Here is a 25,189-nt window from a genome sequence, read left to right on the forward strand (position 1 = left end):
AAAGGATTCCAGAAGAATCCCGGCAGAAGAGCCTCAGCTTACTTTAAGTGGACTTGAGGCATCTTAGGAATAAAACTGGCTAATTAGCTTTTAAAACAGACAAGCAGACATGCACACAATGGCAGCTAACTGCAGTGGGCCACCTCCAAACGGCCAAAGGGCCCCACCTCCTGGTCCTCACTCCCCTGGTCCCCTCCCACACTGGTCCAGGGCAGCCCTGGCGACCAGTGTTAGAGGCTGAAAGTGATGGACTTCTGGCCTACAGCCAATCAGATCAATGCTGCCTCCCCTCCAGGTGATTGGTCAGGTAGTCCAGGCCTCAACCAATCAGAACAGTTCTTTCTGACCATACATCCGCTTGGAGCTAGTGAGTTTGGAGCAAATCACCCCTGGTCCTCTTGAGCGGTGTGGGGCAGAGGTGCGGGTCTGGAGATGATGCAGATACATTGCCACCTTGAGAGAGGTCAGTGCAAGCACAAAGCGGACGTTGGGGATCGGCAGAGTTGAGAAAACAGAAATCTTGCGGCACCCTGATCAAACTGCCTGAAGCCTACAGTTAGTTACAGGAAGCTTCATGCAAGAGCCTAATACAAGCTCCCACTCCCACCACGCAGCCCAGCCTGTGCTGGCGGATCAGATGTTTTCACTGAGACCTTGTATCTTGAGGTAGTGACAGGAGAAAAGACACAGACTTTTTCAGTGAACGCACTGAAAGTTTTTGCCCCACAACAGAGGGTGCAATGCCAGGAGACTCCACAACCAGACCACCTTGGTGCACCAGGCTGGATGTCTTTTTCCTTGGGTTCCTGCCCACCTGCTGGGAGTGGCACTCAGTCTTCCTCTGGCTTTGGTGGGCTGTCTGATCTCATCCCCAAAACTGTCTTTTCTCACTTTGTTCCCAGGGTTGGGTATCTCGCTATCTGCCAAAAATCCTGACTGAGGATGCTGCTAGAAGTGGCTGTGGTGACAAAGTGAGCCTTTGTAAGCATCGTACAAACACATTTCTTCAGAGGCCCACCCAAGGCGTGTCCAGGTGAAAATGGGGTATTAGGAATAAATTCCTATACAAGTAATGGAATATCCAATTAACAGGAGATTAAACTCATAGGGGCTTATTTTCCTCATATAACCAGGAGCCCAGAGGCGAGGTGTTGTCCCCATCAGGGACCAGACTCTGCCAGTCCTCCTGCACACACATCCGCAGCAGGTGGACTTGGGCTTTTGTCCTCATGGTTCATAAGGTGGCTGCTGGAGTGCCACACACCACACATGCTTCCACAGTCAAGGCCAAAGAAAGGAAGAAGAGGCCATGCCAATCACATGTGTCCCCTCTTCTAGGGAGAAAGAAGCCTCTCTCAGAAGCCCCTGCAGCAGATTCCCCCTTGGGCCTTGTTCACCAGAAGAGGGCACAGGACCTCCCACCCTGTGAGAGATTCCGAGGCAGCAGGGAGCCAGATGGTCATGGTTGACACTGGCCAAACGTGCTCCGTCCCTGGGGCTTGGCACCTCCAACAAAAGGAGAAGTGGGATTGAATATCGCGGAGGGGCAGAGCAGGCCTGCCTGACCCAGGTGGGAAGACCCTGGCATATCCAAGCAGAAGAGGACTCTTTTAACAAGATTCTGGGAGGCCCACAGATTACCAGGGGTGGGGGAATCAGGATCAGGGGTTGTGCCGCTGGGAGCACGCCCGAGATCCTGCTGCAGAGCTGGCTCCAGCCACCTCCGCGCAGCAAAAGACCACCGGTGCCACACAGCAAGCGTCCACGAGACCCGCTGCCACCCCTGCCGTCCCCCTCCTGTCAGCGCCCACTGCGCGAGCGGGATCTATGCCGCCTCTCCTCCCAGTGTGATTCAGGGTTGGTGGTGGGTGTTCTGGGCTGCTGGAGCGTGGGCTGTTAACCTTAGCTAAGGAGGAGGTTCCATCACTTGCTGGACGGAAATGGGCACAGCTTTTTGGAAAGCAGTTTGTCAATGTGTATGAACAGATGACAAGTAGCTACACCCTGTGGCCCAGTAGTTTTACGTTAGGTATCGTCTCTCAAGGAGGTCGGAGTGATGGGGAACCTCTAACACTCCTTATGTCATCGCGACAGGGCTGATTATAACCACAACCTGTGGCAGCATCCACCTTTTGCGATGAGGAGAGTACGTGACTCCCGGCCCAGCCATCCTCCAAGGAATATGGAATGATCTGGGGAAATGCTTGGGTTATAATACCAAGTGAAAAGAGCGGGGTGGACCCGTGGTTGTCCTGGCCAAGTCTGATGAAATATTGTGTACTGAAAGCAAGAAGCCAGTGGCACAGGCCTGCCTGACTTGAATCTAGTTGGCAGAAAGGTCTGGAAGAGTCTCCACATTTAAACAGAAATTTCCCCATGAACAGTAGGAAAAGACTTCAATCGCAGATGCCCTTGAAGAAAGCTCAGTGTTGTTTGGCTGAGAGGTTTAGATAAGTGAGCATGCCCAGGAAAACATCACAAAGACCCAAAGTAAGAACAGCCCTCACTGTGTTATGTGCAACCGCGAGGAACTTCAGAGTCACCTCAGTAGCCATCAGTAGAGAGGTAGTTAACTGGCGGCAAATCGCTACAGCAAAACAGCACATAGCCGCGAGAAGGTGCATTTAAATACATTTACTTGAAAGACGTCACTAACATGTCAATGAAAGAAAAATCAGATCATGGAAGACTATACCCTTTATGTGTAGAAATATGTCAATATACACATTACAAAGGATAGAAGGAATTTCTACTCTGGCCATCATGGGGTAACTGGGATCTTCCCTCCTGCCATAAACAAGGAAAACTGGAAAGAAAAGACATGAATCAACTGTTGTCAGACATTGGACAGTAGGCAGTCCGGGATGCTGGGCCCTGAGAGAAGGAGAACAGACGCGAGCCCTACGGTATCTTGGCTTTCTGTCTGGAGGGACTTTCTGGACTGAGGCACAGAACACAAAGGCCCTGTGAGCTGAGACACAGAGATCAGAGTGTGGAGATGCTGAGATGGTTGGAATTTCCAAAGCAGGGTACCTGAGGAGGGGGTTCTGCAGAGAACAAGCTCTGGAAACCCATACGGAGGTCCCCTTAATTGCAAATGTTAACCTGCGTACACGTTCAGGAAACCCCACGAGACTCAGCAAAGAACCGCCCCTGGGGTGCTGTGAAGCTGAACAACTCCCAGAGCCCAGCAGACCTCATTAAGTACCCAGGGCATTTCGTGGAGATTCTGTGAGAGTCACACTAGAAGCAGAGCGAAATCAGAATCAAAGGCTAATCTAGACTCCATCCAATGAAGCTTTAAAACTACCTCAAAAAGATCAAATGTCTCTGCAGCTAAGTGGCCTTTCTGTGAAAACAAACTCCAACTCTCTAAAATGAAAGGACCGTGAAGTCCAGCGATTCAACAATGTAACGCTTAACAATGTCCAGCATTTGATGAAAAGTGACTAGACATGTACAGAAGAAGGAAGCTATGACCCATACCAGAGAGAGATCAGTCGACAGAAACAGACCCCGAGGTGGCAGGGAAGACGGGACTAGCAGAGAAGGATTTTAAAGCAGATACATTTGTTCACAGATTTACAACAAAACAGGAACATAATAAAGAGAAAGTTGGCATAAAAGAGCCAAATGGAACTTCTAAAGCTGAGAAATACAACACCTGAAATTAAGAATGAACCACGTGGACTTACCAGCAAGAGACAGGCAGAGCAAAATGCCCATGAGCTGAGGATGCACCAAGAGAAACTATCCAAGCTAAGTCACGGAGAGGGGAAAAGAAGTGAGAAAATTGAAGAGAACTTCGGTGACCTGTGGGACGATAGCAGTCAGCCTACCTTACGTGTAATTGAACCCCAGAAGGAGAGGAGGAGAGGACAGGAAAAAAATCTTTGAAGAAATAATGGCTGAAATTTTTCCAGATTCATTGAAAACTATAAAAAAGCACAGATCCCCAAATTTGACAGATCCCAAGCCAGGTAAATATAAAGAATATCACATAAGGACACACCTGCATCAAAATTTTGAAAGCCAGTGATAAAGGGAAGAGCTTAAAGGCAGCCAGAGGAAAAACACTTGTTTTATTTAGGGAAACAGAGGTAAGCATGACTGCTGACTTATTGTAAGAAACAGTGCAAACCAGAAGACAATTGAATGACATGTTTAAATGGCTAAAAGGGGAAAAAAAAACACAACCCTATCAACTTTGAATTCTATATTCAGAGAAAATGCTCTTCGAAAATGCTCTTCAAAACTGAAAGCAAATTGAAACTTTTGCAGACAAACAAAGCTGAGATAGCTTATGGCCAGCAAACAAAGAAGAAATGTTAAAGTTAGAGCTACAAACAGAAGGAAATTGATATCAAGTGGAAATAGAGAATACCAAAAATGAGAAATATGCAGATAAAGATTTTTTCTGTTTTTAATTTCTTTAAAATATAACTGACTCTAAATCAAAAATGAATAGCAATGCATGGTCAGGCTTTAACACATGCAGAAGTGACACATGACAAAACCAGCATGAATATATGAGGATGGAAACAGAAGTCTATGACAGTAAGTTTCTCACATTATGTGTGTACTGTGATACGTTTAAAATATATACAGTAAACCTTAGAGTGAGAGCGAGAGAGAGAGAAGAAATTGGTCAATAGAGATTAAGTGATAAACTAAAAATATTCAGTAACAAGATGGTAGAACTTAATCTCAATCATATCAAGAGTTGCACTAAATGTAAATGGTCTAAAATCAGAAATCAACATACTAGATGAAAAAAAAACAAGACCAAAAGAACAGATGCCCACAAGAAACACACGTTAAATATAAATAGGTTCCAAGTTAGACAATGGACTCTGTTATGTTATGCAAACACTAACATGAGCAAGGGGCATTGCTACATTAATACCAGACAAGGTTAGCTGAAGGATGAGGAGTATCACCAGAGCTAAAGACGCAATCCTAGAGGTATATGCACCTGATAACAGAGCTCCAGAATACATGAGACAGAAAACTCATGAGTTGGAGATTTCAACAATTTTCTCTTAGAAACTGAAATAACAATTAGAGAAAAAGTCAGTAAGGACACAGAAGACTCTAACAACACTATGAAAATTTGATGTGATTGACATTATAGAGCACTGTACCCACGTGGCAGAAGGCGTATGCTTTTCAAGTGCACAGAGAAAATTTACAATTGACTGAATTCTGGACTATAAAACAAGTTTTCATAAGCTCTGAGGAATGAAAAAATACAAAATATGTTTTCTGATCACAAGAGAATGAACGTAGACAACAACAACAAAAAGAGTCTGTAAAAATTTAAACTATTTGGAAGTAAACCACAATTTTCAAAGTAACCCATGGATTACCAAGTAAATCACAAGGGACATTTTAACATCTTTTAACCGAATGATATCAAAAACACAGTATATCAACATTCGGGGGATGCAGCTAGAATAGTGATTAGAGGGTAGATATAGTTTTAAATGTTTATATTTTAAAAAAGAAGAAAGGGGAATGGGAAGGGATAAATTTGGGAGTTTGAGATTTACAAAGGTTAACCACTATATATAAAAATAGATAAAAACCAAATTTCTTCTGTACAGCACAGGGAACTATATTCAATATCTTGTAATAACTGTTAATGGAAAAGATTATGAAAACAAATATATGTGTATATATATATATACAAATGCCTCACTGGGACAGTCTGCTGTACACTAGAAACTGACACGTTGAAACCAACTATACTTCAACAACATTTTTTAAAAAATTAAAAAGAAGAAAAAGAAAGGTCCAAAATCAATGCTTCTGTCTTAAGACATAGAAGAAAGAAGAGAAGAGTAAATCCAAAATAGAAGGAAAGGCAAAGAAAATAGCAAAAATGAATGAACATGATACAGAAAATAAATATGCAGGAGAGAAATATCAATGAAAGCAAAAGCTAGTTCTTTGAGAACTTGAATAATGTGGATAAACCTTTAGCTACACTGGGTATTATGGGCTGAATTGTGTCCCTCCTACAAAATTTACGTGTGCCGGTCCTAACCCCCCCAGGACTTCAGAACGTGACCGTATTTGGAGATGGGGGCCTTCAAAGAAGTAATTACGTTAAAATGAGGTCATGTAGGTGGGCCCTAATCCCACGTGACTGTGTCCTTATGACAGGAAGTGAAGTTACAGACGCCCAGAGGGACGCCCACGTGGGCACCCGGAGGAGAGGGCCGTCTGCACGCCCAGGAGAGAGGGCTCGGGAGGAAGCACCTTGCGCCTGGATCGCAGACTTTCGGCCTCCAGAACTGTGAGGAAACGAATGTTCATTGCTGAAGCCCCCCCACCTCAAGTCTGGGGCAGCCCCAACAAACTCACAAGACCGCTCAAGGAGAGAAAGAGAAAAATCACAAACCCTGACTCCGGAAGTCAGCAAAGACACCGCAAGGGAAGAACGCCGCGTGGTGCAGAAACACCTCGCAGACCGGCGAGTCGAACGGCAGCGCAGAGGAGAGCCACGGCGCGGGGCGAAGGGCTCACGCAGGAGCACGCGGCCGCTGTCACCCTCGGGGGCCGCTCGACGTCAGCCACCGCGGCAACGGAGCGAAGGGGGAGGACCCAGGCCTTCTCCATGATGCAGGAAAATCAGCTGACAACATTCAACACCCATCTATGATTAAAAAACACTCATATCAAGGTGAAAACAGAAGGCAGATTCCTGAACCTAATGAAGACACTCTCTAGGGGGAAGGGGATCGCTCCCGCGGCAGAGCGCATGCTCGGCCCCGCGAGCTCCCGGGTTCAATCCCCGGTACCTCCTCCAAGCAGAAATCAATGGGGAAACCTGACGACCTCCCCCTCAGAAATCAGGGCACGCTCTGAAAACCCCGCAGCTGACCACACTGAACAAGGGCATGCAGAAAGCTCTCCCGGCAACGTGAGAACGGGTGTCTGTCCTCCTCACTCCTGTTCAGTCTGGTGAGTTATCTTACTGGAGATGCCAGCCAGCATAATAAGACAAAAACAGTAAGTTAAATGAAAGGCAGCTATCTCTGAAAGGGGCAAGTGAAGCATTCCTTACTCACGGGATTTCGTCCTACATGCAGAACACCTGCTTCTAGAATTAGCAAGATCACAGGATGCCAGGCCGGCACGTGGAATCTATTGTTGCTGCTTCTCCAACCAGCAGTGAGCGACTGCAGAGTGAAAAGATCAATACCATTTACAGTGCAGCCAAAAACATCAAACCCCTAAGAATGCACCGAGGAAAAGCTGCACACCACCTCTCAACTGAAAACAGAAATCTGGCTGACAGAAATGAAAGAAAACCTAAATAGACAGAGGGGCAGAAAACGTCATTATTTGGAAGCCTCAGTATTGTTAAGATGGCAAATCTTCTCAAGCTGAACTGTAGACTTAATGCAGTCCTCATCAAAATCCCAGGAGGCTTCTGTTGCACAAAAATGACAACCGGACCCTAAAATGGACGTGGTATGCAAAGGTCTTGGAACAGCCACAACAATTCTAAGAAAAAGAATGAAGTTGGAGGACGTACACCACTTGATTTCGAGACTAAATGAATACAAAGCTAAAGGTATCAGGACAGTGTGGCATGAGCATGAAGGGGTGTATATAGGTCAGTGGGACAGGACAGACATATAGCCAGTTGGCTTTTGACAATTCAACAAGGAGAGGAAAGTCTTTTCAACAGATGGTGCTGGAGGGGGAGGGTACAGCTCAGTGGTAGAGCACATGCTTAGCATGCAGCAAGGTCCTGGGTTCAATTCCCAGTGCCGCCATTAAAATAAATAGATAAATAACCTAATTACCTACCCCCCCAAAATAAATAAAATTTTTAAAATAATTTTTTTTTAAAAAAGAACAGATTTTTTTTAATGGTGCTGGAACAACTGAATACTTTTGTGGGAGAAAAATGAACACTTATCTCACACCATTCACAAAAATCCACTTTGAATCCTAGATCTAAATGCAAAAGGTAGAACCATAGAATTACTGGGGGGGAAAAAAACAGGAGAAAATCTTGATGACATTACAGTAGTACGCAAAACGCACAATGATAAAAGGAAAAGACGGGTACTCGGATGTCAGCAAAACTTTAAGCTTCTGTCCTCCGAGTACACCATTAAAAATTGAAAAGGCCCCCAAACAAAACAGAAACAAAAAGAAAAACAAAACAAAAAAACTTGTGGCATGGTAAAAAAAAAAAAACAAAGAAAGAAAAGAAAAGGCAAGTTACAGAGTGAGAGAAAGTATCTGCAATAAATGCATCTGACAAATTATTAGTATCCAGAATATACAAAGAACTCTTGCCACTCAATAATAAAAACACCAACAACTCAATAAAAATGGGCAAGTTAGAACATATGCTTCACAAAAGAGTTAGAATAGGTCAATAGACACATAAAGACATGCTCAACATCATTATTCACCAGGAAAACGCAGATTAAGACCACACTGAGACACCACTGATATCTAGGAAATGACTAAAATTCTAAAGTACTGACAACATCAAATGCTGGTGAGGACTCAGCAACAGGAACCCGCTTCCATTTGCAGGCGGAAACGCAGGACGGTGCAGCTGCTTTGTGAAAACCGTCTGGCCGTTTCTCACAAAGAGAAATGATCCTACCATACAGTCCAGCAATTATGCTCCTAGAATTTTTGTCCAACTGATCTGGAAACTTATGTCCATGCAAAAATCTCCCCAAAAATGTTTACAGCAGCTTAATTTGTAATTACCAAAAACTGGAAGCGACCAAGATGTCCTTCCACAGGTTAAACAAACTAGAATATCCGACAACTGATGCCTTTTCGGTGGTAAAAAGGAAGGCAGTCTTAAACAAGGACAAAAACAGGGAGGAATCTTAAATGCATGTTGTCAAGTGAGAGAAGCCAATCTGAAAAGGCCCGATTGTGTGATTCCAACAACACGACTTTCTGGGAAAGGCGACACTTTGGAGACAGAAAAAGTCAGTACAGGGATGCTATGCTGCACACCAGGAACTGACATACTGTAACTAACCATACTTCAATTAAAAAAAAGGTCAGTGGTTGCAGGGCTTGGGGGTGGAGAGACGATATCACAGATGAGGCATAGGGCATTTGAGGGGCTTGCGGGGAGGCTATTCTTCATAGTCCTGTGATGGTAGACACCTGACACTATGTAACGTCAAAACCTGGAGAACTGTGTAGCAGAAAAAGTGAGCCACAACGTACACAGGCTTTAAAAAAAAATCATTGAGGAGATCAGAGGATCCCAGGAAGGGATGCAGACTGGGAGAAAAGAATGTAACTCTTACAATGTATGAAACTGCGTCACCCAGAGGCCTGGGGAAAGATGCTGACCTAAGTAACTTTGGGAATAAGGGGTCTGCAAGATTGGAGGCAGAAGAACAGCACACAAGCCCTGGACTATACTTGTGGTTGGTAAAGTTGTTTCCCACTGGTAGTAGCCGATTCTGAAACCACGGTTCAGACAGAACCCCATTTTATTGTGTTTTTTACAAACTGAAGGTTTGTGGCAACCCTGTGTCAAGCAAGACTGTTGGCCCCCTTTTTCCAACAGCATTTACTCAGTTCGTGTCTCTTGGACACATTTTGGTAATCCTCACAACATTCCAGGCTTTTTCATGATTGTCACATGTGTTACAGTAACCTGTGATCTGTGATCTTTGATGTTACAACTATGCCTCCCTGAAGGCTCAGGTGGTTGGCATTTTTTAGCAGTAAGATGTTTTTTAATTAAGGTATACACATTGGGTTTTTTTTTTTAAGACATAATGCCATCCTACACTTAACAGACTACAGCAGAGCATAAACTTAACTTTTACGTGCACTGGGAAACCAACAAATTCATGTGACTCTCTTTATTGCAATATTTGCTTTATTGTGATGGTCTGGACCCAAACCTGCAATATTTCCTGTCTGCCTGTACACACAGGCTGGAATTGAATGAGCCAACATGGATGGACATACAGTGAGCAAAAAAGAACCCCTAATTGTCGTAAGTTAGTGAGATTGTGGGGACACTGTAGGGGCATAACTGAGCCTCACCTGCCTGATACAGCATCATTGTATATACGAGCAGCACCCTCTCGAGTTGTGCAGTGCACTACCTGGGCAGCTGTCCATGGTATCCCCCAGGGTATGAGACACTTCTCCAAGGAGGCATCTCTTCCAGATGCTTCCATTCATAAGCTGATCATTAGCCTTTGAGATTTCATCTTCCCTAAGTGGCCCGTTTGAATGTTTTTCTCTCACTTGTCCACAGATTCTCCTGACCTTTTCTTGCTAATTTGCAGTCTTTGCATGGTCTGGAGGTTAATCCCATTTTCCACTGTGAGGACGTTGTACCCCAAGTGCCTGCGGGCTCTGTCGGTGGGGTTCTTCCTGCAGAGTGCTCCTTTCTCTTTCTGTAGAAGTGGGCAGAACTCTCCAAGTCTTGCTTTGGTTTGAGCAGATTCACTTTCAAGTCACAGTAGCTACAGTCCGTCTTTCTCTGAAGCTCCATCTCCTTTTGCAAAGTCTAGCGTTTTGGTGCACTTGGTACAGAGCCACCTGAAGAAATGATGCCAACAGAGGTGAGATTGTCGAGGCGAGAGGCCACCCTCTGGCAGTTAAGCCTCTTTCTGATGGACGTGAGGAAGTACCACCTGTGGGCCCAGGGCAGTGTGCCCAGCTCCCCAGGGCACCCGCGGCCAGACTGCCTCGCCACCCTCCTTCAGCCGGTGAGTTCAGTGACTGGTTCTCACATCGGTTACTGTCCCCAGAGCGCCACAAAGGGAGGCGAGTCTCCATGCTGCAGGAAATGTCGCTACCCGCAGGAGCAGGAGGTGGGCCAACATGTGCCCCTTCCACATGTGCAGAGGTGTCTGGGCCTCCGTGTCCCTTTTGCAGAGGGGACAGAGGCACAGAGTAGATGGACTCGCCCACTGGGCCCAATGCCAAGAAGGGTGGATGGAGCCGGGATCTGGCCAGGCAGCGTGGCCGCACCAGGTAGCCACTTTTCTCCTCCACGTCCTAAGAAAGTTGTTCTCTCCTCGTGAGCCCGGCCCATCCTGGTCCCTGAATCCACTCATGCTTCGAATCAGATCTTCTAGTCCTGACTGAAAGAGGAATGTTGCCCAGGGCAAAAAAGTGGCTTCTGACCCATCGCTGTGTTCCCCAGGTGGGGGCAGGGGTGTGTCACAGGGTACCTGGGAACAAGGTGACAGGGCCAAAGCAGGATGGAGCCCCGGACCTGGCAGGGCCCACTTTCTGCTCCTTCAGTCCTGTTCTTGGGGCCCCTTGCTCCTGACCTCACACCACAGCCTCCCTCCCAGGGACCCCCAGACAATTCCCAACAGCACAGGCTTTTAAATCTTTCTTCTCTGTTTCGTATTCAAGTTCTTCCAAATCCTTAAGTATTTTCAATCTAGTGAAGAAATCGTACCTCCCAGACCCCACCTGCAAAGAGTAAAGTTTGAAAATCTGAAATAGCTGGGGAGACTCTGTCCACCGTGAGCAGAACTACACCTCCCTCACCGACAGGCGGAGGATGAAGCCTGGTGCCTGCCAGCCACGTTCACGCCACCAGGTGACAGTCAGCAGGGTGGGCAAGGTTCCCAGAACGTCGGGTTCTATGCAATCCCAAACTTCCTCCAGCTGGCGAGCTTACCGAGAAGCCCCACCCCACAGCACCTGTGCGCCGGGAGGGCCACCCCCCCACAGCTGCAAGTACCAGTGCACGGCACAGCTCCTGCCAAGTTAACGTGCCCGAGGTCACACTGCCAAGCAAGGCCACTTGCATACGCCCTTCCCGCCGCAGCTTGGTGGGGAGGGAGCACTGTCCTGCACGGCCTAGGCCCTCTTCCCTGGAAGCCACACCACCAGGACAGGGACTCCAGCTGTGCCAAGACCTCCTAAGACCGTAAGTTCTGAAAACACAATCACACCACTGGTTTGGGAGAAACCACCAGTTGCTGCCCCACTGCTGTCCCCCCCACCCCCCGAAGACACCCCCCCAAGCAGGAGGCACCAATCTGATAGATTTACTGCAGCACTTTTTATTTCCTCACAATGACGCGTTGCTGGGGCCTAATGTTCTCACGTGACAGTAGAAAAACCAAAATTTGTTGTCATCTCTTAAATTGAGAATTGCGTACAAAAACCTTACATAAATTAAAAGGATGAATAAATTTACAGGTGTGAATGCAAACCGTCTTCCAACTCAAGGCAAGGAACGACCCTTGGTGTTCTGGCAGGAAAACCGGGGGAGAAAGGGAAGTGGGTCCTTAGGCTGGGACCTTCCCAAGCCCGTCAGGCTGGCGGGACAGAAATGATAACAGGTTCAGGACTCCTGCAGCCTCGAGGGAACCCTGGAATAGGCAGCTCTCACACATCAATACCCTGCACAACCAAGAGACGCGGGGTCTCCCGGATTCACATCAAGCCAACGAGTTTCTCTTCCAGAAACGTGTTCTCACCTCAGCCACGACAAGTGACAGCCGCATGTAACTAGGGGTTTAAATCAAAGATATGCACAGGGTATTAAACGTACACCGAGGGAAGAGCTAACTTGAATACAAGGTCAAGATCAGCAACAAGTCTACCATCCAGTGCTGATGCCAGATACAAGCTTCAAGGACAAATTTCTTTTCAAAGGCTTATTCCAGTTTCACGAGGCTGGCATGAGGTGTGTACATTTGCCAGGGCAAATTTATACTTCTGAATTAACTCATGCAGCAAATGCTACGCATCTGCCCGCAGTCCGTTTAGAAGCATTTGCGGTGGACGATGGAGGGGCCTGACTCGTCGTACTCCTGCTTGCTGATCCACATCTGCTGGAAGGTGGACAGTGAGGCCAGGATGGAGCCCCCGATCCACACGGAGTACTTGCGCTCAGGAGGGGCGATGATCTGCAAAGACAGAGGTGTGACTTTAGTTGGTGGCACTGTCTTCCCAGCAAGGCCTCCCGGCCCAAGCCCACAGCCACCTTGGACTCACCTTGATCTTCATCGTGCTGGGGGCCAGGGCCGTGATCTCCTTCTGCATCCTGTCGGCGATGCCAGGGTACATGGTGGTCCCACCAGACAGCACCGTGTTGGCGTACAGGTCCTTCCGGATGTCGACGTCACACTTCATGATGGAGTTGAAGGTGGTCTCGTGGATGCCACACGACTCCATACCTAAGAGACAAAGCTCTCCCTTAGGATTAAGCGTTCAAGTTGAGAGGCACCTCGGCCCTCGACAGCCTCACACCGCCTGACACCTACCCAGGAAGGAGGGCTGGAAAAGCGCCTCTGGACACCGGAAGCGCTCGTTGCCGATGGTGATGACCTGGCCGTCGGGCAGCTCGTAGCTCTTCTCCAGGGAAGAGCTGGAGGCGGCGGTGGCCATCTCCTGCTCGAAGTCCAGGGCGACGTAGCAGAGCTTCTCCTTGATGTCGCGCACAATCTCCCGCTCAGCTGTGGTGGTGAAGCTGTAGCCGCGCTCCGTGAGAATCTTCATGAGGTAGTCCGTCAGGTCCCGGCCAGCCAGGTCCAGACGCAGGATGGCGTGGGGGAGGGCGTAGCCCTCGTAGATGGGCACGGTGTGGGTGACCCCGTCCCCAGAGTCCATGACAATACCAGTGGTGCGGCCAGAGGCGTACAGGGACAGCACGGCCTGGATGGCCACATACATGGCCGGGGTGTTGAAGGTCTCGAACATGATCTGGAGAAAGCAATGGGCTCCTCAATCAAGGGCAGGGACACAAAGCCACCCCATGCTTACACACCATGCCGGCATGCCACAAATGTGATGTGTGGAGAAAAGAAAAGGAAGCAGGCAGAAACACAAATAAGAAACCTTGAGACTTCAGGGAAGAAATGCCAGGAGGAGAACAGAACCCTGAAAATATCGAAAGAAACACTTGAATTTTCAGAAAAAAAACAGCACAAAATGACTTGTGAAACAGATACACCAGCCAAGGCAACTCCGCACGGCTTACCTGGGTCATCTTCTCACGGTTGGCCTTGGGGTTGAGGGGGGCCTCGGTCAGCAGCACAGGGTGCTCCTCGGGGGCCACGCGCAGCTCGTTGTAGAAGGTGTGGTGCCAAATCTTCTCCATGTCGTCCCAGTTGGTGACGATGCCATGCTCAATGGGGTACTTGAGGGTCAGGATGCCGCGCTTGCTCTGGGCCTCATCGCCCACGTAGCTGTCCTTCTGCCCCATGCCCACCATGACGCCCTGGTGTCGGGGACGGCCGACGATGGACGGGAAGACAGCCCGGGGGGCGTCGTCCCCAGCAAAGCCAGCTTTGCACATGCCAGAACCATTGTCGATGACAAGCGCAGCGATTTCTTCTTCCATCGCGATCTGTTCAAACAGGCGACCGACTCAGACACTCCCCCCAGCGCCGGGACGGCCCCTGCAGAGGCCCGCCTCCCCCGAGCCCGCCGCCCTGGCAGCGGAATAACCGCCTGGAACCAAGACAAGCTTTTTACGTAACGCCCTCACTCCCCAGTCGTTCCGGCCCCGCCCTGGCCCCCTCTCCCGGCAGCACTCCCGCCGCGGCCCCGCCGGGGACCATCCCAGCCCAGCCACCGGGCCGCCCTTTGTTCCTGGCGGCGGCGCGGCCCGGCCTCCGGGCCCAGGAGCGGGAAGCGGGCCCGCGAAAGGGCAAGGGAACAGTGACACGGACTAGGCCGCAAAGACCTGTTCACTTACCGGCGGAGGCGGCGGGATGCGGAGGAGTGAGCGGCGGAGCGGCGAGAGGACGCGGAGCGCGGGCCGGCTGCGGCGAGTGAGACCGACCGCGGCCTCCCCCGCCAGTATTTAAGCGGAGCGGGGAGCGCGCGCGGAACGGCGGCGCGCGCGGCCCCAGAACATGTCCATATATGGCGATCTTTCCGAACGCCGGGCGCCCATTGGCCCGTCCGGCCAGGGCACGTGGGGCCCCGCGCCCGGTCCCGCCCCCAGCCCGCACCGCCCCCAACCGCCCCGCCCGTGTCACCCCCGCGCGCCCGAGACCCCCGAGAGGGACCCCGCGCGGGTTGGCGGGCGGGCGGGCGGGGAGAGTGGGCGCTCCCCGGGGGTCGCTGCGGAGGCTGCGGGGCTGCCTCGCCGCCCCGCCCCGGGACTGCCGCGCGCCGTGGGGGAGGGCCCAGCTGCTGCACCCCGAAACTGTCTGGCCCGGGGCTGGGCGGCACCCGGAGCCGGGTGTTTCCCCGCTGCCCAGCCCTGCAGGGGGCTTTGGTTCCCAAGCGCCCCCTGCGAGCTTTCTTTCTGAGGCCCTGCAGAGGTCCCGGGCCGTGAAGGCCGGTTCCCGGCGCCGGGCTGGGGGAGGGGAGGGAAGAGTAGGGGGGTCTCCACCGGCCGCCCTTGCGGCACTTTGTGCCCCGCGGTCCGCGGGAGTGCCGGGGAGCCATGACCTCGCCGTCGCCCCCGTCACGATGGGAAGGAGCTGCCCGTCCCCCAGCGCGGCCACTACCGCGTAGGCCCTTCTGCCGGAGTTAGGGCGCCCTGCCCGGGGTCCCTGACGGTCCAGAGACAGGCCCGATTCTACCACACCCTATGTATCCTGCTCCTCTAACCGTAGGCTCAATTGTTCCTAGGCGCGGCCTCCACTCCGGGTTTGGGGTTCCCCCCCTCATCCGCTGGGGGAGGGGTGGGACTTTGTGTCATTTAAATAACCTTTGAGCATTATAGGGAAACTGAGGCAGAGAAGGGCAGTGCAGACTGCCCGAACGGTCAGCTCTCCCTAGACTTTGAGGGGCTCACCTTCTCTGTTTATGATCTTGGGAAAGGGCCGCGGCTGAAGTGAGTTTGCTGGCCCCTGGCTGCCTGGGGCTGCGAGTTCTCCTGGGTCCGGGGCGCGCCCTTTTCCCCATGAGCCTGTGCTAAAAGACTTGTCATCCCTGCCAGGGTCCTGGTCACACCTTCCATCGCTAGTGCTTTGGTTATGCCCCGAGGGAACCAGGTACTCTGGTTTCCTCGGACTGACTTGTAAGCCTTCAGGATTGCTCAGAACAGAATTAAACATCAGAGGCGGCATGGGGGAAGAGCACTGTCCAAGAGGAGTAGCAGTGGGTCAGGCAGAGTGAACGTGGGGGCTCGTCCAAGGCCCCGGTGGGGTGGACCCGAGCAGGTGTCTGATGGGGGTGAGGAGGCAAGGCCGGGCGTCCCAAGATCCTTGCAAGGTCATCTTGTGTCCACATTAACGGATAAGCACGTTGGGCTAGGCAGGTAAAGCAGCCGCCCAGCTCACCGCGGACTGCAGGCACCCAGACGCCAAGGCTTTGCCTATGGCCACTCCTGCCACCAGACCTAGCTGGTCCCCGACTCCCCACTTTACAGGGCGCTAGGCAAGGCTGCTGTCCATCAGATGTGTGCCCCACCCATGGGAGAGCCTGGGGTTGGGCCTCCAGAAAGTCCACGCTTCCTGGCGCCCTTGGGCACAAACACGGGCCTTCAACCCCCAGGTAGGGGCGTCAGTGTGCGAGGACGCCTGCAACACGCGGGTCCCAAGATATCACACGCGAAGTGGGAAGTGTCCAGCATCCAAGGCCTCGCGCCCTGTGTCCGCCCACACCACGTTCCAGTCAGGCCCCCTAGACTGCGGGGGCTTCGTCTCCTCAAGCTCCAGCTCGCTCTGGCACTCCTTTGTCTGGTGTGCCTAGGCTATCTCGGGGGACAGATTGGGAGGAGGCAGAGGCCGTTGGACCTCTGTCCCGATCCCCCCTACCTTTTTCCCCACCTGGCAAGGCGCTGGGAACACGGGCGAAGGGTCATGAGGGGAAGGGGGCGGGGTCTTGGAGCCCCGAGATTCCGGGGCTCCCCCTTCGGTAGGCTGCCAGCCCCCAACCCGCAGGGCCGGGGCTGTGGGGGAGGGGAGCGGGCGCTCTCGGTCAGCCGGCGCGGGGTGGGGTGGGGGAGCTGCTGCTGCTTCCGCGGATGTGTCACCCGGCGGGGGTGGGGGGAATGGGTCAAGGTGCGGCCGCAGGTGTGCGGGTCGGGACGGCGGCGCGCGGCGCAGCCATATTTGGCCATTTCGGCGCCGCCGGAGCCCCGCCCGTCGCCCGGGAAGCCGCAGCCCTGGCAGCCCCGTCTCCGCCCGCCGCCGGCCCTGAGTCACCGGCCGGGCGGGGGGCGGAAGTAACGGACAGGGGGCGCCGGGCGCGCTCCTCGCCTTATTTAGTCAAGGAGGCCGCCGATTGGCCGGCGGAACAAAGGGGCGGCGGCGGGAGGCCGGGGCGGGGGCGGGGCGGCCCGGGAGCCTCCGAGGGGGCGGGGCGGGGAGGGGGCCGGCCGCCGCTCCCCCCCGACTCCCTGGCCCTCGGGGGTCCAGGAGGCCCGGCTGCACCGCGTCACGGCTGGCTGCGAGAGTGGAGGGTGGGGAGTGCACGTGGCCCCAGGGGTCTGGTGGCGGCGGGGTGGGGGAGCGTAGCTGGAGGCCTGGCGGGGGTGGAGAGGGGGCGACCACCCGCCTGGGAAGCATCACCCTGAACCTGGAGTAAGTGAATGCCGCGGGTCCAGGGGCCTGGCCCCAGGTAGAGCGAGGCCTCCAAACTCTGCTCAGGGGATTGGGGGACGGGGCGGGGAACACCGCATTCTGCGCTGTGATTTTTCTGTTTTGCAACTGGGCAGTGCGAGGCCTTCTCCCAAGGTCACCTCAGGGCTGTGCGCTTGGAAGCGCAGGGCTGCCCCCACCCGTCCTGGAGCTGGAGAGGCCCAGGAGCCCCTTGTGGCAGGGATGTAGCAGCCCCTGGCTCAGGGGTGCTCAGGGAGGCCCTGGGAAGAGGGACAGTCAGCAGCTGCACTTCTGCCCAGAAGCAGGTGTGTCCTTTCCATCTTGAGGATGGAGACTTGGGGCTCAGAGCAATGATGTGAATTGATGGGAATTTTTAAAGTTTTTTTTTAGCTCTGTGTTGGTTTGGAGGATTTCTTGTGGCTGTGCTGCATCTTGTTTCATCTTCCATCCATTTAACAGCTGAGAAAACAGTGGTGCAGGGAGGTGACATCACCTTGCAAGGAAGTGTGGCAGGGCTGAGACTCAGCCCAAGGCAGCTCCAGTGCTGGGCACTGCCAGGAAACCCCAGCTCAGGGTCCTGCCCTGCTCCGCCCCTCTGACACCTCCGTCAGCCTGTCATCTCCCTGCTCCAACCTCCAGGGATGTTTCCCAGGATCCCAGTCACCTCCGCACCCGACCCCCAGCCCATCACACCACCTGCCTCCCACCTCTCAGCACCTTTCATCTAGCCAGTTCTTTGTCAGGCAGACAGGGGAGGGAACTTGGTAATGAGTCCCTGCTTCTGGCCTTTGCCTCTGCCACTCCACCTGCCAGGAATACCTTCCCCCCACCTCCCTCCAAATGCAATGTTGGATCCTGGAACAGAAATAAGGGCAGGAGCAGAGGAAGTCATGAAATTTAATTAATACTAAGTACCAAAGTCAATCTCTCAGTACAATTGTACCGTGACTGTCCAAGATGTTAACATTAGGGAAACGGGGTGGAGAGTCTACAGGAATGCTAACTGTCTCTGTAACTTTTCTGTAAATCTAAAATTACCTCGTAATTAAAATTTTATTTTCTAAATGTCAAGGAAAACCAAAGTTCCCCTACCCTCAGCTCATTGTCCTGTTCTCCCAGGCCTGTGGCCAGATCAAATGCAAGATGACCGTTTTGCCACCTAAGGCCTCCTGGACACAGGGCTGGCTCCCACAGGAGCAGCCCCCAGAGCGGCTCTGTCTGTTTGGAACAGTGGTCCCCAGGCTGCCCTGGTAGGCAAGGCCAGTTTTCTGCTGGCTTGACATGCCTACCTCTTGAGTTTCAGGTCAGAGGACAAGCCACACACTTCTGTCTCTGGTCTAGTGCCCAGCAGGGGCTTTTCAGCACTTTACAGACAGGCACACCCGGAGGCCGAGGCTCCAGCCCCAAGCCCCGTGGACCTTTGTGTTGGCCAGCTGTTTGGACGTTCAGGCACCTGTGAGTTGAGTCAGGTGCTCAGTGCTCAACGCTGCCATGTGTCCTGGGCCGGAATGCCCCTGGCCAGGCCTCTTCATATGTCATCCGGTCCTTACTGCCTGAGGCAGGGAAACTGAGGCTCACAGTGTGTGTCCCTGCAAAGGGAGTTAGCCAAGGGTTCGCTGCTCCGGCAGAGGAGGGCTTCAGGCCTTTTGCAGACAGGCCTCACCAGAGATTCTCAGACGCTGCTAAGGTGCAGCAGGAGCCCGGGAGGCTCCTGGAGGAGCACTGGGCTGGGAGTCAGGACCTGAGTTCTGGGCCTCAATTTTTGTAAAGACAGCAGATGGGCCAGTGATGTGAAGGGTGTGGGGCCCATCAGAGGCTCTGAGGCTGGTGGCTCTGGTGCACTGGTGCAGGTTTGGGGACAGGAGGCCACTGGATGGCCCAGTGAACTTTCTCCAAGCCTCACCGCAGGTTTCCCAGACCTCTGGCCTCCATATCCCCAGGCATCCAGTTTTCTGTAATGATTAAGTACTCACTCAGCACCTCTGTGTGTCAGACCTGAGATTCCAGGAGCAGCAGCCTCCTCACTCCGCATCCCAGGGTGCAGCCCCCGGCCTGCTTCCCTGGGTCTCGGCAGACAGCGACACCACTCCCGACACCACAAACCCTGAACGGTGGTCCGGAAGTAGGCACACTGGCAGGAGTGGTATCACAGACACCGATGTGGGCCCTGCCCCACAGCTCCCTCCCCCGGAGGGTGACTTTTCACCTCTGCATAGTTCTTACTCTCAGTGAGATGGGTTCCCAGATTGCAAAGGGGAACCAAGGATTCAGCCCAGGAATCCAGACCTCCCACTGCTTCATGACAGTCCTGCCCTACATATGGCTAAAGCGGGAAACCAGGATGCCCGCCAGACCACAGCACGCCCTGCACGTCTCTGACCTGTGTCTGATTCCCCACAATCAATGCTACAAATCGTCCCACTCTGCTCCCCATGACACCCCCTGCCTAGAGACATACGTGAGCCGCTTCCCCTGTGCTGGCGGCTCTGCCTGACCCTCCACCCCTTCACTGACTGCCCCTCTCACTCTCTGCCCTCCAGCCCAAGACCAGCACCTTCCCAGAAAGTTTTTCCCATTGGCTGCCTCCTCCCTGCAGGCCTCCAGGTAATCCCCTGGCCTCAGATCAAGTCCCCACCTCCCACCTGAATATTGGTTACTCAGCTTGTCCCTGCCATCTGCCCCAGAAAGTAGGTTGTCCTAACACAGTGGTGAAGCTGGTATCCCCTGCACCTTTACGTGGGAAGGAAGCAGGAGTGGAGGGAGAAGAAGTGGAGAGAGGGGCTCCATCTGTGGAGGAGGGAAGGGCCTTCCTTCCCTGAGCGTCAGAGGAGCTGTCACCCCAGCCCTGACTCCAATACGCCAAGGGAGGACATGGCCCCAGAGCTGAGAGGGAAGGAGCCCGGAAGCCTGACCGCCCCCAGGGACCCTCCCCCCGCCCCGCAGTTGGTAGGCCTGCAGGGCTGCCGGGACAAGAGTGGGGTGGGTCCTAAACAGTGAAGGTTCACGGCTGTGCCTCCCGCCCTGGCCCCGGGCGGTGGAGGGCGCGCCCGACCAGCAGAACTCTCCTGAGCTAGACTCGGTCAGGGGTGCCGCCACAGGTGTCCCCATCCCGGGACCGGAGGCCTGCATGGCGAGATACCGGCAGGAGGCCGCTGCTCTGGGCGCTGTGTCCTCCCCGCCACCGCTCCAAAGGCTGCAGCTGGGGTGGGCATTGTGGAGAGAAGCACGGTCAAGGCTGGGGTCGAGCCCGGGCTCCAAACCGGTCACCCTGGCCCTCCCCGCGCCCTCTTTCCGTGGCTCCGACTTCCCGGGGAAGCGGCGCTCAGGTACCCGCCCGGCGGGGGGCGGGCCTGCTGCACTCGGCCCCGCCCACTGCAGCCTGTTAGGCGCACACCGCCGCGGGGAGCGGGTCTGATCCTACCGGGCTGGGCGTGGGGGAAACCGGGCCGCATGTCCTAATTTGGTCCGGGGCCCGTTCCCGGGCCACTGGTCCCCGCACGCCCCTCCCCTGACCAGGTCCGCCTCCGCCTGCAGGAGCTCGATCCCGGCACCAGCTTTCCCTGAGCCTTTCGGGGTCAGCACCGGAGAGACGGGATCCAGCCGGAGGCCGAGGGAGTGCGGAAGAGGCTGCCACCGAAGCAGCGCAAACTGGGGCCGGAGGCTTGGGGTGCCCCGCCACCCGCGGCCACTCTGCACCCCTGCTGTTAGGTGGTGTCAGACCTGGTGCCAGAACCCCCTCCCCCCCACCGCACAATCCGCGTCTCCTCTGTCCCGGCGAGGTGCGGGCAGGGCACGGCAGCGGAGGCCCTGCGGCCGGGGGAGGCGGGAGCAATGCCCGGATTCAGCACGCGCCTCGCGGTCAGGCACGGGCTGGGTGCGGGGACGTCCCTTCCGGGCGGTGAGCTTGACGGCCTGAGCCAGGAGATGGCGCTGTGGCCAGCCGCGGCAGCCCCTAGCGCCCAGCTCCGAGGCCGGCCGGTGTCATTCCCAGGTGGGCCGCCAGGTGGGTCCTGCTATGGAGGCCAGGTGCCCGGGGCCGGGCGAGGAGTACGGGCTGCACCTGTCTGCCCCGCCCCGACCCCAACCGAGCTGGCCCCGCCCTCCCCAGCGCCCAGAGGGACCCCGTGTAGCCGCTGACCTGGGCTGGGGAGGGTGCTGCCAGTGGCCGCTGAGTCACTGCTGCCCGAGGGTGACAAGGAGTGGCTGGGGAGTGGCCTGTGACCTCAGCCAGTGCTGACGCAGGGAGACAAGGTGGGATAGGGTCAGCCTGCACCCAGGGCAATGGAGGAGAGGAGGGCCAGGGCCTCCACTCAGCCAGGCTGGGCCAGCCCTCCCTATGTCCTTGTACCTTCTGTTCAGGGGCAGACAGCACCCCCAGAGGGACCCAAAGCCTGGGCAGAGCCTGGACCTGGGTGTGTCTGTTGAATGCACAGCTGGTTCCCTGGGCGGCTTTTGATGCCAGCTGCCCCACCTGTCTGCTCACTGGGCACCCTGGGTTATTTCAACAGCTAGGACGCCTGGGTAGATGACCAATTCAGAGACAAGGAGAGGGAGGCTCAGAGAGGCTGAGCTTGGTTCCAGGTCACACAGCAGGATTGGAGGGTGGGACTCTGAGCCCCCTCCCCCATGTATGCACACCCTGCTGGCTACAGGAGGCCAGGTTTAGGGGACAAACGGGTATAAGTTCATTCCATTTTTCCAGGGGCCCTCCTAGGGCTGTGAGCTGTGGGCCTAGGTTGTTGGGGGTTGAGCTAGTCCCAGGAAGGTGGAAGGGGGCACTGGCAGGGGGATAGCCTCAGGGGGCCCCAGAGTGCCACATCAGGCCAGCCTTGGGGTAGGTGGGTGAGGAGCAGAAGGCAGGCTCCAGAGGTCACCCTGAAGGGGGATGGGTCGGGGACAGGGCCAGGTTGGGGTCAGGTCATTCCTGGGAAAGGACAGATGCTGCCCATGGGCAGGTGGCCAGAGCCGCACCTCTGCCTCCCTGGGTAACAGGTGGGTTGTCCCGGACCCATGTGTCCACCAGGGACAATGCGAGTGAACTATTGCAGGGAGCCTGCCCCCTAGAGCAGCCCCAGCCACAGGAGCCAGCCTGAAGGTTAGCAGTGCCGAGCTCACTCCCAGGCCCCGCCTGCCGTCCCCGCAGCATTCTCTTTCCCCACTTTAGCAGGAGCTTGAAAGGCTACCAGCTGGGAAGGGGCAGGCCTGGGGTCTGTAAGTGGCAGTTGGAGTCTGCATATCTGCACGTTTTACCCACCTGGGAACAACAGGTAGTTCGGTGAGTCAGGGGCATCAGGATGAAAATGCTCCCCCCCAGTCTGGAAGGCCTGACTGCCAGCTCTTCCTTCCACTGTGGCCCTTGGGAAATGGCTGTCACCTGAGTCTGGATCCAGCGCCCATGACTTCTCGTGTTTCTCTGCAAGCGTTTGGGGTTTCCCTGTATTCCAGTTGATCCGAGTTCCTGGGCATGCCTGCGGTGAAGACTGCTCATTCTTGGCTGCTTTCAGGCCCTCAATAGCCATCAGTTCTTGGGGATTTTCTTGTTTCCTTCACAATGTCTCTCTTTCCTGTTTTACTTTCTCTGTCCTTTTGTTTTGGGATGTCTCAGAACTGGCTGCTCACATCTCCCAGTTGAATCCTTTAGTATTCTTATTCTTTCTACTATCTCTGTCTTTTCCTTTAACTTCCTAGAATGTTTATTTGACTTCTTCTGACCCTGCTGTGGATTTAAAATTCTAGTTGTTCTAGTTTTTAAACTTTGCATTTTGAGATCATTTCAGACTTACTGAATGTTGATCATTTGTCACACCTGCCTTATTTCCTTTTTAACTTCCACTTTTCATTTCTAAACCATCTGGGGGTAGGTCTCCGACATTCTGCCCTTTACCCCTTCATATTTCTGTGTCTTTCTCCTAAGTACAGGGACATTGTCTCGTATAACCACAGTATAGCGACCCAAAGCAGGCAACTTCACATCAATCTGACACTGCTCATCTAACTTGCAGTCCGCATTTCAGTGACGATGGTTGTCCCAATAATGTCTTCTGTAGCATTTTTTCCTGGCCTAATCCAGGATCCCATATTGCATTCAGTTGTCATTACCTGTAATATATTTAATCCCCAGGGTCTCTCTCCTGTTCTCTGTACCATTCAAAGTGTCACCTGTAGGTGAGAAAGTTTTTATTAGAAGCAGGCCAGCACTATTGCCCCACAGAGAAACATGACCATGTGCAGGGCCTGTCTGACTGTAGGACAAGGTGACAGTCTGTTTCTGCTTTGTCCCAGAAGTCAGAGATGGACTCTTCCTTGTTGGACCACTAGCAAGATTTCTGGCATAGAGTAGGTACTTAATAACCGCTGTAATTATTTGATGTGAGAAGTCTGGTTCTTCTGCGATGGGCTGAGCCTCTGAAGGTAGATTTGGCCTTGTGCGTGGGTGTGTGTGTGTGTGTATGTGTGTGTGCAGGTCCAGGCAGGTGTGTGTTTTCTCGTGAAGGTGCACACAGACAGGGGCTGGGCCGTGGCTCCCATGGTTGCCTGCAGAGTTGTGGGCTCCTGACTGTGCCTGCCGGGTGTTGACATATCCTAGCCGTGCACTTTGTGTCTGCAAGCCTGGTGGGCAGTAAATGGCCATCTGTTTTGCTGGAGTTGACCTGGTCTTCACTCTGCCCCACGCAGCAGGGACTCGGTCTCAAGAATTCTTGTGAACGCTACTCTCTCTTTTTGGTGGGGGGTAGGTAATTAAGTATTTATTTGTTTGTTTACAGTGGAAGTACTGGGGGTTGAACCTAGGACCTCGTGCGTGCTAAGCATGCGCTCTGCCCTCCCCTCCTGTGACCGCTCCTCTCTTATCCCAAGAACGTGCAAAGGGCCCGAGGCTTGGGGGTCAGAAGTTGCCCAGCGGTCATGGGGCATCTGGGCGTGCTGAGGTGCCCTCAAGCCTGTCCTCGTGCCCCCTTCAGGGAACTTCAGGCTTGCTGAGGCCCAGAGGCCTGAGGTCTCTCCCTCCTCTCCTGCCAGATACAGCCTCCGTCACTGCCCCTGCCTTAAGGTTTTACAAGACAGAAGCCAGGAGACTGCACCAGATTCCCACTGTGACAGCCCTAAAGGGGGCTTCCCCAGCCCAGCCAGCAGCTTGGAGGGGGAGGGGGACCAGGTGGAGAGGATTTCAAGGAGATGCCCTGCCAGGATGGGTGTGCGTGTGTGCGTGTGTGCATGTGCGCGCGCGCGTGCATGGAGGTGGGATCGTGCTGGGGTTGAGGGGGGAGCACAGGGTGGGGGGCGGGAGGGGTCTTGGGAGCCTGAGATGCCGGAGCCCCCTCTCTTCTGCCCTGCTGAGGGGAGCTGTCACCCTAAACCACCTGCAGGCCTTCGGTAAACCAACCCCAGCCCGAGTAAAAGAAGCGTGGCCCCTGCCCGCCTGTGTAAGTGGAACTGCGGGGCGGCAGAGCGCTCCGCCATGAAAAAATCATGAGGACACCAAGCTGGGGGACTGTTTCAGGAACTAGGCAGGAGGCTGGGCCCTGGGCGCCTGCCAAGCTGGACCCTGGGAGCAGGTGATGGGCCCACGGGTGAGGAAATCAGGGCTCTGGGATGTGCCCAGCAGCACCGGGACCAGCAGGGTGGCCGTCACTTTGTGGCACGAGGAGCCCAGGGGCAGGGGCCCAGCAGGGGGCTGGCCAGAGGAG

General features: G+C 54.0%; 1 protein-coding gene across 1 annotated transcript; it reads right to left on the reverse strand.

Moving 5' to 3' along the window:
* Positions 1 to 12,038: 12,038 nt before the first annotated feature.
* ACTG1 (actin gamma 1) lies at positions 12,039 to 14,838 on the reverse strand. Its single transcript, XM_072939827.1, has 5 exons — positions 14,702 to 14,838; positions 13,982 to 14,350; positions 13,266 to 13,704; positions 12,997 to 13,178; positions 12,039 to 12,908 (listed from the first exon to the last, which is right to left on the reverse strand). The coding sequence occupies exons 2-5, from the start codon at positions 14,342 to 14,344 to the stop codon at positions 12,765 to 12,767; spliced, it is 1,128 nt and encodes a 375-aa protein (XP_072795928.1). The 5' UTR covers positions 14,345 to 14,350; positions 14,702 to 14,838; the 3' UTR covers positions 12,039 to 12,764.
* Between the last annotated feature and the right edge of the window lie 10,351 nt (positions 14,839 to 25,189).

Source organism: Vicugna pacos, chromosome 16 (genome assembly GCF_048564905.1).
Source record: "Vicugna pacos chromosome 16, VicPac4, whole genome shotgun sequence".
Taxonomy (NCBI): Eukaryota; Metazoa; Chordata; class Mammalia; order Artiodactyla; family Camelidae; genus Vicugna; species Vicugna pacos.

Coding starts and splice junctions, on each gene's coding strand:
- ACTG1 (XM_072939827.1), bottom strand. CDS start 14,344: ATGGAAGAAGAAATCGCTGCGCTTGTCATCGACAATGGTTCTGGCATG. Junction 13,179..13,265: donor TTTCCAGCCCTCCTTCCTGG/GTAGGTGTCAGG, acceptor TTTGTCTCTTAG/GTATGGAGTCGTGTGGCATC. Junction 12,909..12,996: donor CCAGCACGATGAAGATCAAG/GTGAGTCCAAGG, acceptor CTGTCTTTGCAG/ATCATCGCCCCTCCTGAGCG.